We start from the raw sequence: 15556 nt of genomic DNA, 5'->3' as shown, positions 1-15556 counted from the left end.
AAACCCTTCTACCTCCGGCTACACTATTTTATATATATTTTTGGAAACAGGGTCTCTTAAGCCAGCAAGGCTAGCTTCGAACCAGCGTGATCCTCCTGTTTCCGCCTCCCAAGCATGGGGATTACAAGCGTGCGCCACCACACCTGGCTCCTTTTTTTTTTTTTATACTGGAGAATAAATTTAGGGGCATTTTACCTATGAGCACCCCCAGCCCTTTTTAGTTCTATGTTGAAACAGGGTCTCGTTAAGTTGTCCTGTGTTGGTCTCATACCTGTGACCCTCCTGTATCAGCTTCCCAAGTAAGTGTATGTCACCATGCTCGACTTCCAGTTTTACCTTTGCTCAAAAGGAAAACAAATTAGAAATGCATGTATCCTGGTAAAAATTATAAATGTTCATGGACTGCTGTTAGGATGAACATGTTTCTCAGTGGTGAGTGAATATTTATACATGTTTAAGAAAGTATTACATCTCTGTCTGCATTGTCGTGAGCCAGGTAACTTAAATACAGCTATTAACCTAGGGCTCAATTTCTTTTATTATTATTATTATTATTATTATTATTATTATTTTATTTTTTAGGGCTTAACTTCTAGACTTTATACTATGACTGAGATTTTGGACATAATTGAATAGCCTGAGGCAGTGGCCCTCATTAGGGATTGGAAACATTTTTGAGATTTACTTTAATTCTGAGAGCCAGATAAAGCAATGAGAATTCATGGTCTGGGCCCCAAACAAGACTTAATTGCTCGTTTTTCAGCTGAAGTAAGAAATGAGGGGAAGGGAAGCCTGTTCTTTCCCCAGACTATATGAAAAAATCTAATTTTCTTTTAGCTTAGTTCACAAAGCTAAGCTTTGAGAAGACATTACCTTTCTATGCAAAGACAATAAGGATGCCTAAAAAGGCCCTTAGAAGCCTTTTCTGCATTCCCAGTGGCAGTTAAAGGGCAAATATTAGGTGAGTCCAATCTACTTAGGAATTTGAGACCGAAGGAATCTGTTAAACAATTGGCTCAATTGTCTGCATTTTTCTGAGACTTTTCTACTTGTACATTATCTTCTGATCACAAAATCTTGTCAAGTATCCCAAGAGTACCTACTCCTATGGACCCAAGGCCAACATTTATTTTACTTTTCTTTCTTTTTTTTTTTTTTGTGGTACTGGGGATTGAACCTAGGGGCATTCTACCTTTGAGCTGTGACCCCAGCCCTACTTTTTATTCTTTATTTTGAAACCGGGTCTCACTGAGTTGCAAAGGGCCTCACTAAGTAGCTGAGGCTGTCCTCGAACCGCGATCCTCCTGTCTCAGCCTCCCAAATGCTGGGATTATAAGCATGCGCCATCACGCCCGGCTCAATATTCATTTTCCTATTCCTTTATCTTCTGGACAAATGTGAGTTAGTGAGAGAAAAGGCAGGTGGACATGTTCATAGGATTCTTTTTGTTGGAGAAAAAAAGATAACGATCCAGAAGAATATTGTCACTGTCTACTTACAATATTATTAAACTTCTCATTTAACTAAAGGAACTTCTAAAAATGACTCCATCACTAATGTCAAGTCAACTTCTGTTGTCTCCCAATGTTCCAAAGGCTTAGGGGAAATGGGCACTGAGATTTTCCCCACTTCCGAGTGAAAATGCAGTGGAAACTCATTAGTTGTTCCAAGTCGTGTCTAAAACTGGAGCTCATTCTGAGTGATTGTCTTGATTTGCTTACAAATGGGTTCCTGGCTTCCAGGAAACAACTTGGGTTATTAAGACTCAAGTCAATGAGAGAAAGAGAGAGAAAAAAAAGAACTTCAGATTCACTTTTTTTTTTTTTTTTTTTTTTTTACTCTTTATGTATTACATTAAAAGAGAGAGAGAGAGGGTACAGGAAACCTTCCAGAAGACAGAAAATCTGACTGAGCAGCAGGGGAATATATTTGTGGAATGCTAGTTCTACTTTCTTCCCTGGACTGGGGGAAGGGGGAAATGTAGCCCATTTTGCTACCATAGAAACCAACCCAGGTATGTATGTGTGTGTGTGCGTGTGTGTGTGTGTGTGTGTGTGTGTGTGTGTGTGTGTGTGTGTAGGGGGGGGTCCATGCGAGGCTCCTTCCTAGAACTTAAGATTTTACTTTTTTTTTAAAGTTAAAGTGTTCTAGTCAAGAAGTAATTTTTCTAGCAAGAGGTGTGTGTGTGTCTCCCCATTTTGTTTTATTTTATATTTATTTACTTTTTTTTGCAGTACTGGGGATGGAACCCAGGGAAATTGTACCTCCAAGATATACCCCCAGTCCTATTTTTTATTCTTTATTTTGAAACAGGGTCTCACTGAGTTGCAAAGGGCCTCACTAAGTAGCTAAGGCTGGCCATAAATCTATGATCCTCTTGTCTCAGCCTCCCAAGTACTGGGAGTGTGCCATCACATCTAGCTCAATATTCATTTTCTATTCCTTTATTTTCTGGACAAGTGATGAGTTAGTGAGAGACTGAGCAGGTGGAGGTGTTCATAGGATTCTGAAGGAAAGAAGATAATGATACAGAATAATACAAGCCTCACTAAGTAGCTGAGGCTGTCCACGAACCATGATCCTCCTGTCTCAGTCTCCCAAATACTGGGATGACAAGTGTGCATCACCACACCCAGCTTTGTGTGTCTGTTTTAAATTGAGTTCCTTTGCTGCTTTGCCTTTTAAAGCTAGTCTTTCAGTCCAGACTTGACCAGAAGGATGGTCAAGAGAAAATATCACTGAGCACCCACTCTGACCCAGCACAGCTCCCTGGTATGGAATGTGCAGGCCTGTAAGACGTCCAGCAGGCATTGCATGGAGCCACTGGAGGGAAACCCCCTGCGATGGTCCTTGTATCTGTCCTATCCTTATTTGCATTCTCAGAGATCTCAAAGATGAGATCTCTCAAAATACATTTGCTCCCCTCTTCAAGCCTTGGTTCTCTTTCATTTTAAATATTTCTATGTTTAAAAATGTTTAAGACAAGTCATCCTCACCTTAAAGGTAGAAGACATACCTTCAATGCTTCTTATTCCTTTACATCCCAAGTCACAGGCAGCCGCCATTCCTCTGTCCTTGCCAGGATTTCCAAATGTTGTGGAATGCAAAGCAAAAGTGGGCCATGTGTCTGGAAAGCTGGAGAGCATGCCAAAGGCTGTCTTTCTGGAAGGAGAGAGAAGATCATCTCTTTATAGACATGCTGCCATTGGTGGTAGGAGTTCTTATCACAGGAATAGTCTAGATTCAATCTCTTAGCAGGGTTATTGTATGAGGGCTTCTAAACCTCAGAAGATGAGTTGGACTAGATGCCTTACAACATCCTTATTTTGCTGAAGAAGAAAAAAAAACTTTATTTTTCAGGGAAATTTTAGGTTTACAGCAAAACTGAAAGAAAGGTACAGATAATTCCCATATAACACCCCAGAGCTTCTCCCATTATTGACACCCCACATCACAATGCTATATAAGTTACAATCAATGAACCTATATTGATGTCATTATTACCCAAAGTCCACAGTTTACATTTGGGTTCACTCTCAGTGTTGTATATTCTGTAGGTTTGGACAAACTTATGACTTGCACTTCATTATACTATCATACCCAGTGCCCTGGAAATCCTCTGTGCCCCGCGTGTTTGTCCCTGCTTCCCCCAACTCCTGGCAAGCGCCCTCCTTCTTACTCTCTTCATAGTTGTGCTTTTTCTAGGATGTTATGTAGTGGAATCCTCCAGTATGTAGCCCTTTCAGACTGGTTTCTTTCATATACACTTGAGGTTCCTCTGTGTCTTTTCGTGGCTTGATGGATCACTTAATTTCATTGCTGAACAATATTGCCAGTCTGAATGTACTAATATCCTTCTCAACTGCACATTGGTTTCAGTAGACTTCAGGACGGCACTGCTAATATTCACAAAGGTGACGTTAAAAGGATGTTTTGATTTTGCCCCAGCATCTAGAGTTTCTCTTTTGATCTTTAGACTTAATCTTTAGAACTTCTCTTTCTCTGAGAGGTTCTAGAGATAATTTGGTGTTTGGAAGCCTTTACAGTAATAAGAATATAAATTCAATAAGTATTTATTGGACATCTGGGCCATGGGTATACCCTTGAATCCGGTGTCTACACTGGCAAGCAAGGAAGACAGTCTCTGTGACATCTACTGAGGAGATTTCTGAGCAGCCCAGTTTGGAACAAGGAGCATGTTTAATGCTAGGAACCAGTCAAAGTGTGCCAGGTGTGACTCCATGAGAAGTGGATGTGTAAGGGCTTACTCAGTACAAGTGACAATGACCCAATACAAATCAAATGAGTCCAGAAAGGCACTGTGCTGCTCCTGTGACTGGTGGTAAGTCTGGGTTTTCAGGCATGGCTGAATGTAGAACCAGAAAAGATGCCATCCAGATCCTGGCTCTCTCTGCCTTTCAATTTTGCCTTCTTCTAAGTTGGCTTTAGTCTTGAGGCTTGGGGTAGCCAAGATGGTGCTCTAGAGCTGAAAATTCACTTCTATCAGCTGGTTAATGCTAGTTAAAAGAAGCATCCCCATGCCGGGCACGGTGGCACACGCTTGTAATCCCAGCATTTGGGAGGCTGAGATAGGAGGATCACAGTTTACGGACAGCCTCAGCTACTTAGTGGGACCCTTTGCAACTCAGTGAGACCCTGTTTCAAAATAAAGAATAAAAAATAGGGCTAGGGGTATAGCTTGGAGGTAGAATGCTCCTGGGTTCCATCCCCAGTACTGAAAAAAAAAAAATCACCTCTTTCCCAGTAAACCGTTTAGGGAGGGATATCATAGGCACAGTGGCAACCAACAAATCCCTATAGCTGATAGGCACCCACCCCTGAAATTAGAGATTGAGACTGCCCCACCAACACCTCCCATCAACATGATAGTGGAACAGGGAAGGTTTACAAAGGAAAACTGAGATGCTTTTACTAAAAGAATGGAAGAGGTGTCAATAGATGTGCCCTGCAGGAGTCTATGGGAAAACAGTTTAGAAAATGAATGTCAACACACATAAAAGTGATGACAACAGTGGTCTTAGTCATGGCCTCAAAAGCATCCGTTCAAAAAGAACCTCTTGAGCTGGGTGTGGTAGTACATGGCTGTAACTCTAGTATGTGTGTGGGGGAGACTGACACAGGACGATCTCAGGCACAAGGTCAGCTTCAGCAACTTAGCAAGACATCTGGCAATTTAACAAGGCACTGTTTTGAAAATAAAAAAAAATAAAAAGGGCTGAGGGTATAGCTCAGAGGTAGAATGCCCCTGAGTTCCATTTCCAGTGCCAAAAAAATTGCCAAAAAATCTCTTTATGTTCCCCGGCATGGTGGCACATGCTTATAATCCCTGCGCTTGGGAGACGGAAACAGGAGGGTCACGCTGGTTCAAAGCCAGCCTTGCTGGCTTAAGAGACCCTGTTTCCAAATAAAAATATAGAATAGGTCTGGGGGTATAGCCCGGAGATAGAAGGGTTTCCAGGAACCCCAGTACCACCAAAAAAAATATCTCTTTATATTCTTTTATCACTGCAAATTAAATGTCTGGTGGATCATGCTCTCTCCTTTTCTGTGCTTTTGTGTTCTTTGGGCTGCTAGAGACATGTAGAGTTCCTAGTTAGCTTCTTCTCTGCTCACTTCTACAGTGTCATAATGTGTTGAGACTAGAAAGTTAGACTTTCCCAGACTCCCTTGCAGCTAGGGTGATAGATACAAGTTAGTTTCATGAATTGGAGGTGCTCAGAGAGGTTCCACTGGGCAGAAGCAAAGGGGAAGGCAGCTTTCCACTGCTCTCTGCTGCAAAGGCATAGTTGTAGAGATATTGGACTTTTCTGCAGCAACTTCCAATGTGCAGTCCCTAGCTTAATGGGTTTTGAGAGACTGCAGCAGACAGCTGATGGATTCCCTTCATATTGGAAGAGGTACAGCTTTTTAGGTGGGCCAGTTCTGCAGTGCTGTTCTGGGATTCATTTCTGTAAGCACAGCTGAGAGCCTGCTGCTCTTGCCCTTTCAACAACATCTAAAGCAAGGAACTCATTGTTTTATTTCTTAATTGATTAAATCATGTTTTGTTTAAAATAGCCACGATGTATCTGTTTTCTTGGTCCAAGCAGGCAGAGTTGATATCAGTCTCAAAAAAATGTCTGGTTTTTGTTGCAGGCTTGGATGCTCAGACAGGGTGGATTGAGAGCGACCTTTGGTGATGTAGGTGAAGGAGCAGCTATTTTGCTCCCATGGGGCATGTTCCCATGGAAGAAGGGAGGACCACACCAACTTCTTGGGCTTACTTGTTAATCTGCATGCCTCTCCTTAGAATTCACCAGGCTCCACTTTCTGTCTGCCTACTGGGAACTAGTCTTTGATCCTTAAATTCATTCACTCCATGTGAGAATTAGTGAGGGTTTAACTTTATTCACTCATTCTTTCATGTCATAATAGGCATTCCTGTAATTTCTTCTTTTATTCTTAGTACTGCTGGGGATTGAAGCCAGGGACATTCTACCTCCAAGCCATATCTCCATCCTATTATTATTATTATTATTATTGTTATTATTATTATTATTTTAAGTAGAGTCTTGCTAAGTTGCTGAGACTGGCCTTCAACCTGTGATCCCTCTGTTTTAGCCTTTCAGGTATTGTGATTACAGGAGTGGGTCACCATACCTGGTTCCTGTGACTTCTCTTTTTAAAGTTTTTTTTTGGTGGGGAAGTTACTGGAGATTGAACCCAGGGGCATTCTATCTTCAAGGAATACTGCTGGCCCTTTTATTTTTATTTTATTTTGAAATGGGGTTTTCCTAAATTGCTGAGGCTGACCTCAAACCCGCCATCCTCTTGTCTCAACCTACCAAATGCTGGGATTACAGGCATGCACCGCGATGCCCAGCTCTTTTAAATATTTTCTCATGCTATTGAAATTGCTTAGTCACTTCTGTTCTGTTTGCTAATTTTGCTAATTGTTACTGCCACAATGGCAAAGATTGTGTCTTCCTTGATTGCCAATGTAGACCCAAGGTTCACGGGCAATGCATACCTATGGCCCAGATGATCAATTAATACTTACTAAATTTATATTCTGGTTATTCTAAGGGCTTCCAAACACTGAATTATCTGTGGAACCTCTCAGAGGAAGGATCAGTTCTAAAGATCAAAGGAAAAAATCCAGATGCTGAGGCAAAATAAAAACTTTACAAAACATTCTTTTTTTCCTCCTCTAGTCCCTCATATTTCAATCCTCCATCCTCATCTCTCTTAGCAGAGAGAGAGAGAGAAAGAGAGAGAGAGAGTGTTTAAGTCACTTTGTAGCACTGTATCATAAGATAGCATCTCATTGTGAATATGTGAATATCCTGGGCATTTGAAATATTATTAAACATTTTAAGATTTTTGGATATTTCTCTTATAGGCTATGTGGCCTTGGAGCAGTTTTATTTAAATTGGAAAGCTTTGTTCTCCCTTTTGTAAAATGAAAGTATGGTGAATAAAATGGCCACTCGTTCTTTGATACTCTTCTTGTCTAAAGATGGGATCAATGTCCCTCCCATTCCCCTCATAATTTTTTTTTGTGTGTGTGGTACTAGGGATTAAACCCAGAGCTTTCTACCTCTGAGCCACCCCCCCCCGCCCTATTTGTTAATTCTTTATTTTGAAACAGGGTCTCACTAAGTTGTGGAGGGCACTAAGTAGCTGAGGCTGGCTTCAAACCGGCGATCCTCCTGTTTCAGCCTCCCACGTACTGGGATTACAAGCGTGAAGCTCCACGCCTAGCTGCCCCCAACCACCATGATTTGAGTGGGCTCTGCGACTGCTTGATGAACAGAATATGGTAGAATTAGTGCTGTGCCAATTTCCAGGTACAGGCTGTCATCGACTGGCAGCTTGTACTTCCGTTCTTAGCATATCCTCTCAAGGGAGCCAGTTGCCATGCTGGGAGGGAATCGGAGCCAGTCCCAGCTGTCCCAGAGCTTCTATCTGGAATGCAGCTTAGCAGAGCCATCTTGGGTGTCCAGCCAGTCGAGGTTTTAGATGCACAGACTCATCTACCATCCCACCCCAACGCCACTACAGACCCCGAGCAAGAACCAGCCAGCTGAGCTTGGTCCACAGGCAGAACTGGAAATGGCAGAGGTCGGGGTGGTCGGCCCAGGGAGCCATGCATAACTACAACAGGAAGAAATGAGAGTACCGGTGCTGTAGGAGCCAAATGATGTTTACACATGCAAAGTCCTTTCCTTCAGCCCTCAATAAACACTACAGCTCGTGTCCAGTTTTCTTCCTTCTTTCTTTTCTTTTTTTTTTTAAATGAATTTTTTGAATTTTCAGAAAGGAATAGTTCTCAGTGTCCTCATCTGAGGTAGGTGGGATGGAGGTCCACTGTGTGGTTGATGTTTAGAATTTGAATAGCAAATTTATTCATCTTTCTCTTCTTTCTTTTCCGTGTTCTTTTAATCCCTTAGACCTACAACAAGAACACCAAATTCAGCCTTTGTGATGCAGACAGAAAAATCATAGGTTTAGTGTAGTCTCTTGGTAATGAAAATCAAGCCCCAGAAGCTAAAATGATTCAAAGCAAAATTCCCCTTTTTGTCGTGTGTGTATGTGTGCATGTATGTGGTGAACAGCAGGTCAACAAATACTGTAGACTACCTAATTATTTCACCATATAAACAGGATAGAATTGAAGGCTTTTAAGGGGGGAGTGGGGGTTACAAATACATGGTTACCTGTAATTATAGTCTTGCTAAGCTTGATTTTATAGACCAGCAAAGCTTAAATTTGATTTGAACCACACAGAAAGACAGGATGCATACTGGAAATGCTCTTTTTCTTTCTGACTCAAATGGCTGACCTTATTTTTCATTCTTGTGATCTCCCTAGAAGTCAACCTTTTATTATGGTTATTGCTAAGGTTGTGTCTGGATGATTAAATTTTCTATCCTAGAATACTTGATGCCAAAGCAATTGCAGGTTAACTTTGATTCCCCTTGAATTCCTGGAAACCCCTAAACTGTTAGAGACAAAGGGTACATTTAAGTGGGTCGGGATGGTAAATTCTGCCCAATACTTGGTCAATTAAGACCAGGGTGGAATGGGGTCAAACTAGATGCCTGCTGTGCAGATAAGGGAGTTGGTTTATTTTACTTTTACATTTCAACCTTTAATGTGAATTTACACAAAGTCACAGAATTTGTTGTCATATGCCCCTAAAATAAAATAAAAGGGGACATTTGAAGGCCAGAAAGGTTCAAAGGAGGTGTGTGTGTGTGTGTGTGTGTGTGTGTGTGTGTGTGTGTGTGACACACAGCAGCCTGAGTGTCTGCCCACTATTTTGCAGTCAGTTCCAGCTACAGAAAGTTGCTAGAAGGAGGATTTTGGCCTGCCACGGAAGATGTGTTCCCTGATGAGAATTTAAGGGGCTGGGGGCTCAGATTTTTATGAGTGCAGGGCCCACATGTCCCTCGGCATGAAGCCACTTTTAACTAACTCTTGCAGTGCTTTATGCCCAGAGACTAAGTACATCCCCCTTCAGGTTCTGCATTGCAGTCGTGGTGACTATTTTCCTAGCATTTTGCAGCTCCTGGAGGAGTTGTGACTGTGTGCGAGGTGCTGGAAAGCTTGTTCTATAATTACTTCTTGACTTGCCTCTGGGGGTGCAATACATGTGCTCTTCTGTGTGTGTGTTCACGTGAGCTCGCGCTGTCGACAAGAGCCAGAGAATATGGCTTTACAGCAAATGTTACAAAGGCAAATGCTACATTGTGTGTGTGTGTGTGTGTGTGTGTGTGTGTGTGTGTGTGTGTGCGCGCGCGCGCGCGCGCGCGCACGACGGGGTAGTAGTGTCTTTGTTAATGATTGCAATTGTAGCTGAAATCTATAAACCAGGATGCCATCGCGGAGGCACCCAAGTCAGTGCAATCACGCCCGAAATTAAGGAGCCAATGACAGAGCCCCCAGCAGAATGCGGGCGCCCAGGTTCCTGATGCTCAGGCCCACTAGGTCCTAGCCGGCCAGGAGAAGTTCCCAAGGGTGAGAGGGAGGGAGTGGCTTGGATGCAGGGTAGCGGCCAGGGGCCCCTGCCGGACTGACGCCCAGGAACTGCTCTTGGGAGGCTGGGCCGCACGCTCCGGGGCAGGCAGACATTCCACAGGCACGCCAGCCGTACGCGGCCCCGGCCCAGCCTTTCCCCGACCCGACCAGCCTGCGGCCCCGCAGCCACAGCAGCCGCCGGGTGCTGCCCACTGGCTGTACGCTGTGCCCGCGCGCGTGGCCCCGTTTCTCCCGCGCCTCACCGGGCCCAGCACTGGCCCGGGAGCTCGGGGTGGGGGGCTCCGCGCGCGCCGGCTCCGGGGGCGGGGCCTCAAGAGAGCGCTCTGGGATTGGCTACTAGGGGCGGGGCCTCGAGCAGGGCTCCCTGGGATTGGTTACCGGGGCAGGGGCGGGGCTAGCCCCGGAGAAAATAAGGCGCGCGCGCCAGGAGTAGACCCAGCCGGAGCCCGAGCCCGAGCTTGCGCAGCTGCGCTCTCCCTGCGCTGGGTTGCTTACTTTTTAATATCTCTTTACCGCGGAGCATCCCTTCTCCGTCCTCCTGTTCTTTCCTACGCTGCGCCAGCCTCCTCCCGCCCCGCACGCCCTGTCCCGCCCCGTGCAGCCCGGGCCGGAGCGGCGATGCGCCTCATCCAGAACATGTGCACCATCGCCGAGTACCCCGCCGCGGGCAGCGCCGCCGCCGACTGCTGCCTGGGGGCCGCGGGCCGCCGGCTAGTCAAGATCGCCGTGGTGGGGGCCAGCGGCGTCGGCAAGACAGGTGAGTCTCTCCGGAGCAACACTCCTCGCTCCGGAGCAGGACGCGGGAGACCCCGCCCGGAGCTGTAAATAAACGAGAGGGGCGTGGGGAGAGGGGAGAGCTGCAGCTGGACCTCTCAGCCGCCTCCTAGCGACCCGCCGCACCTTCCGGGAGGGGTGGGACCTTAGCCATCATTACTCCCTCGCCCAGCCCTACTCCAACAGATGAGGCTACCGGGGATTTGGGGGGTTTTGAGTTTCGATAGCGACTGGGACCGTGAGGATAACTTAGTAAACGTAGTAACTCCTCCCAGAGGCTCACCTATGATTTTGGAGACCGTGGCTTGCTGGAAGGCTGTATGTGTCTGAGCTGAGCCCTGAGGAGGGGGTGGCCCACAAGACCCTTGCAGCTGGCAGGGCCATAATTCACCCGGCTTTCTTCCTCTCATTGTGTCTGGGAGAAGAGTCAGGAGTTCCAGGGTAGGAAATTCCCTTGGTGGCCGGCTCTGGCTCTCTCTGCGAGAGGTGGGGGTGGGGGAGCCCCGTTTAACTCCCAAGGCTAACCCTCTTTCCTTTTTCTTCTGACCTGCAGCGCTGGTGGTTCGATTTCTTACCAAAAGATTCATCGGTGACTATGAGAGAAATGCAGGTGAGGAGGGTGCTGGGGAAAGGCTGTCAAAGGGCACTGCGGTTCCCATCGCGGCGCTGCCAGGCAGGTCCTTCAGAGTGACAGTCTGGGCGTAGGGACCCTGCCGCTTCCGACTCTGCCGGCCCTCCATATCCCCACCCCATAACTGCCATCTGGCCTCATTCCATTCCAGGCCCATTCATCATTTTATCAAGTGCCTGAAAGTATCCCCTTGGTATGTTTTAGCTATGGGGACCCCAGTTGGAAGCACTCTTTGTACTCCAGGGCCTCTCCCTTCAAAACACACTGCAAAAGTCATAAAAAAAAAGCGTTGGCCAGCTCCTCCCCACCCCCTCCCTCTCTGCTGGCTGCCTTTGAGAGGTGACCTTTTAAAGCAAAGGCCAAAGGAGAGAGTTGTAAACCTAAAGTTCTCTTTTCTTAACAAAGAAAAATAACTAGATGGTAGAATTTTAGGAGGGAAGTTCCTGAATAAATGAGAGGACAAGTATTTCAGTGAGGAATTGCACTTGGGGGCGGGGGATAAAGGCCTTCTACCTCTGCTTTGTTGGCAAACTGCTTAAATGTGTATACTGTATGAAGTACCTCTAGAGGACTATTTGAAATGAGTTATGCAGGCCATCCCAAGATAAGATCTGGTAGCCTTTTGCTTTGATGTACAGTCGATTATTGATATGTGACACTTTCATTTCAACTGATAAAGTTAGCTATGCATTTACTAACCCTGTTTGCTTACCAAACAAATCTATCTAGTAGCAAATTATAAACTAATGGTCTAAGAATGATAATATACTCAAGTAAAAAAGAAATCTCACATGGATGGAACAAGAAGTTTTTCTTCAAGGATATATTCTAAGTTTGGGGATATAGCTGTGTGGTAGAGTGCTTGCCTACATGTGCAAGGCCCTGGGTTACATCCCTAGTAACATACACACAAAAATAAACAACCGTACATACATACATATATATATACACACACAAATACATATGCATACACACATTCACACATGATATATATATATATATATATATATATATATATGCACACACATATTCTAAATATGGCTAGTCTATTTAAAATCAAACATTTTCTACAAACTTTGTCCTAGTATCAGTAAATTTGCTAACATCAGGTTAAATTGCAGTTGGTCTTTTAAAAATCTCTGAGGTAAGCCCATTAAACTTATAAACTCTCTTTTTTTCTTCATGGGTGTGGGCTACATTTTTCCCTAGTGTAAAACAAACCCATGATATTTTAAAAGTTGCACAGGAAGGAAAGACATAATCTTTTCTTTGCCTTCATAGGTAATCTCTATACCAGACAAGTCCAGATTGAAGGTGAAACCCTGGCCATTCAAGTTCAGGACACTCCAGGGATTCAGGTGAGAAACTCTGAGACTGCCTGGAGACTGACCGTGGAATTGTTCATTTGTTCTTAAAGTGTACCTCAAACTGAAGGAGCAGAAGAGTTGGGGAGTCAAGCCTGCACGTTAATATGTTGTCTGATACTCTGTATCTGGCCGTTGGTCAGCCTCAGCCTGGCCTTAATTTGAGAGATTTGGCTAAGAGGCAGAATCCTTCTCTTAGGAGGATTCAGCACAGCGGGAAAGATCAAACCGAATGCTTGGAATTGGCACAGTTTCCTTGCAATGGTTAAAAAGGTCAGTTTTTACATATGTGTCTTTGGCATTAAAAACCAAGTATCTAGGTATAGTCTCAAATACTTGGAATCACTTTTATGGTGTGGAAAGTTACTCCACAGACAAAGAAGCCGAGCCATGAGAGTGCTTTTTTTTCTTTCCCCTTCCAAACTGGGCAGTTATCCAGGTTTAAATGCTTCCAGCTCCTATCTTTACTTCCCCAGACTTACTGTCTAGCCAGTTAATTTCCCATTTTGTGCAACTACAAAGTCTCTCTGCATGGAGTTCTCTGCAGGTCAATTTTCCACTTGAGTGTGGTGAGCTGCACTGTTATTTATTCCAAGTCTGTGCAGCTGGATCAACATATTGTCGAGAACGCTGGAGTGTGTGGGGATATAACTTGTTTATGACCTGCAGCCCAGCGTTCCTGTGAAGGGCTCTTTTGAATTCAGTATCCAAGCTGGGACTCTCTGCAACGCTGGCACTGGCCGCTCACCTCACCGTCACCCCTCTTTTTCAGGTCCACGAGAACAGCTTGAACTGCAGTGAGCAGCTCAATCGGTGCATCCGCTGGGCAGACGCGGTGGTGATCGTTTTCTCCATCACTGACCACAAGAGCTACGAACTCATTGGCCAGCTCCACCAGCACGTGCAGCAGCTCCATCTCGGCACCCGGCTGCCCGTGGTGGTCGTGGCCAACAAAGCCGACCTGTTGCATATCAAGCAGGTCGACCCTCAGCTTGGACTGCAGCTGGCCGGCATGCTGGGCTGCTCCTTCTACGAAGTGTCTGTTAGTGAAAATTACAACGATGTCTACAATGCCTTCCACGTCCTGTGCAAAGAAGTGAGTCACAAACAGCCGCCCAGCAGCACACCGGAGAAGCGAAGAACGTCCCTCATTCCCAGGCCCAAGTCACCAAACATGCAGGACCTAAAGAGGAGGTTCAAGCAGGCACTCTCTGCCAAAGTGAGGACTGTCACCTCCGTCTGAGGCAGGGCCACTCAGGGTTTGGTCTTCCCGGAAGAGGGCCCGAGGTTCTTCTGGTGCAGGAACGTTGGAGGCTGGCCATAGTTCATGATTCCAGAAAGTGCAGGAGCAGAGAGGCTCGGAGTGCCTGGGGAACTGCTGCAGAAAAGAAGGAAGCGTGGCTTGGAGCGGGGGACAGATGCACGAGGCGTGAACGAGCCCACCGAGCCACTCTCTGGCTATGTGAACTGTACTCTGTGTCTTTTCCTTTAGAATGGAGACAGGGCTTACTCATTTTGGTGTTTGTTCTTTACCTTGTAAGTGATGGTCAAGTTATAGTTTCACCCAATACTCTAATGTGATTTACAGTGGGAACAAAAGAACAGATTAAGTATTTGTAGCTCCCCTTCCTTTCTTTTCTCTTGACAGTACAATTTGCAGCTCTGGAACACTTCTTTACAGAATACATTTCAAACCTAAATGATACCCAGATTTCTTTAAGAACAGGAGGAGAACCGTGCCCCAACTCCCAAAAATATCAAGTTTATGGGCCAAAATCTGCATCCAGATAGCTGTAAGCTGTGGGCTTCAAGAAGCACAGTCTCTTCTGTTACGGCATGGGTATGATTAGTTGGTCACATGTTGAATATCTGTAAACTCAAAAACTTTAACCCCAGAATGACTAATCACGAGATTGTATAGTGTTTTTTTTTTTTTTCCTTAACTGTTGCATCAGGTACTGAAAAAAAAATGTGTCAATTGATTTTGGTGTGATTTGAGTCAATGGCTCATGGCGATGACGTTGGGTTGCTTCCTGGGCCTGGCTGAGCCATGGCTATGGGTGGCTGACATACAAAACACTGTGTCACAGAGAGTGACCAGATGCGGTGGCTACCCACCAACTCCCCTACACAGATGCACTTTAAAAAGCCACTCATGCTTTGGCTTAAACTGTAATTAATTTATTTTATGTACAATAAATCTCATTTTAAAAGAGCAGGCATCTGTCTTGGTTTTTATTGAAATGTTAACCTGCCTTTCAGACAGAGTATTACTCAATACCATGTATTCTGGACACATTGAGTCAGGCATTATGCCTTCTAGGTTTCTCTCTTAAGTTGCCCAACAAACCATTGGGATGCATATTTTTATTCCCATTTTGTGGAATAAAATGAGCCAAATACCTCGGGAGCATGGAGAGTTATAGTTTACCACGTGCTGTTCAAGAGTAGCTTATCTTTTACTCAGTGACTTAATTGTCCACCAGGTAAACCCAAGACAAATGTTTGACCATGCACATCACTCAGCAAAACCTCACAGGTTATGGATAACTTCTGCACAAAATCAGTGCTTCTCTATACAGGATTTATGTGGGGAGCCTCTCCTATGGGTGTGTAGCTTCCTCAAACTGCACTTTATTCTCATTGTAAAAGCTCACAGCCATCAGCCCAGGGCTGTCCAGGAGCCACTTCCAAGTGTGTGCATTAACAACCACCAGGCGTCTCGACGATTCCCGTCTGGGCC

General features: G+C 45.0%; 1 protein-coding gene across 1 annotated transcript; it reads left to right on the top strand.

Annotated features, from left to right (window-relative positions):
* Positions 1-10662: 10662 nt before the first annotated feature.
* RASL11B (RAS like family 11 member B) lies at positions 10663-14056 on the top strand (the record flags this gene model as incomplete). Its single annotated transcript, XM_080697342.1, has 4 exons — positions 10663-10801; positions 11372-11428; positions 12731-12807; positions 13586-14056. 4 exons carry the CDS (start codon positions 10663-10665, stop codon positions 14054-14056), a joined length of 744 nt encoding a protein of 247 aa, XP_080553468.1.
* Positions 14057-15556: the final 1500 nt, after the last annotated feature.

This window comes from Muscardinus avellanarius (assembly GCF_963383645.1).
Source record: "Muscardinus avellanarius genome assembly, chromosome: 6".
Lineage (NCBI taxonomy): Eukaryota > Metazoa > Chordata > Mammalia > Rodentia > Gliridae > Muscardinus > Muscardinus avellanarius.
This window is presented reverse-complemented; position numbering and strand designations above follow the sequence as displayed.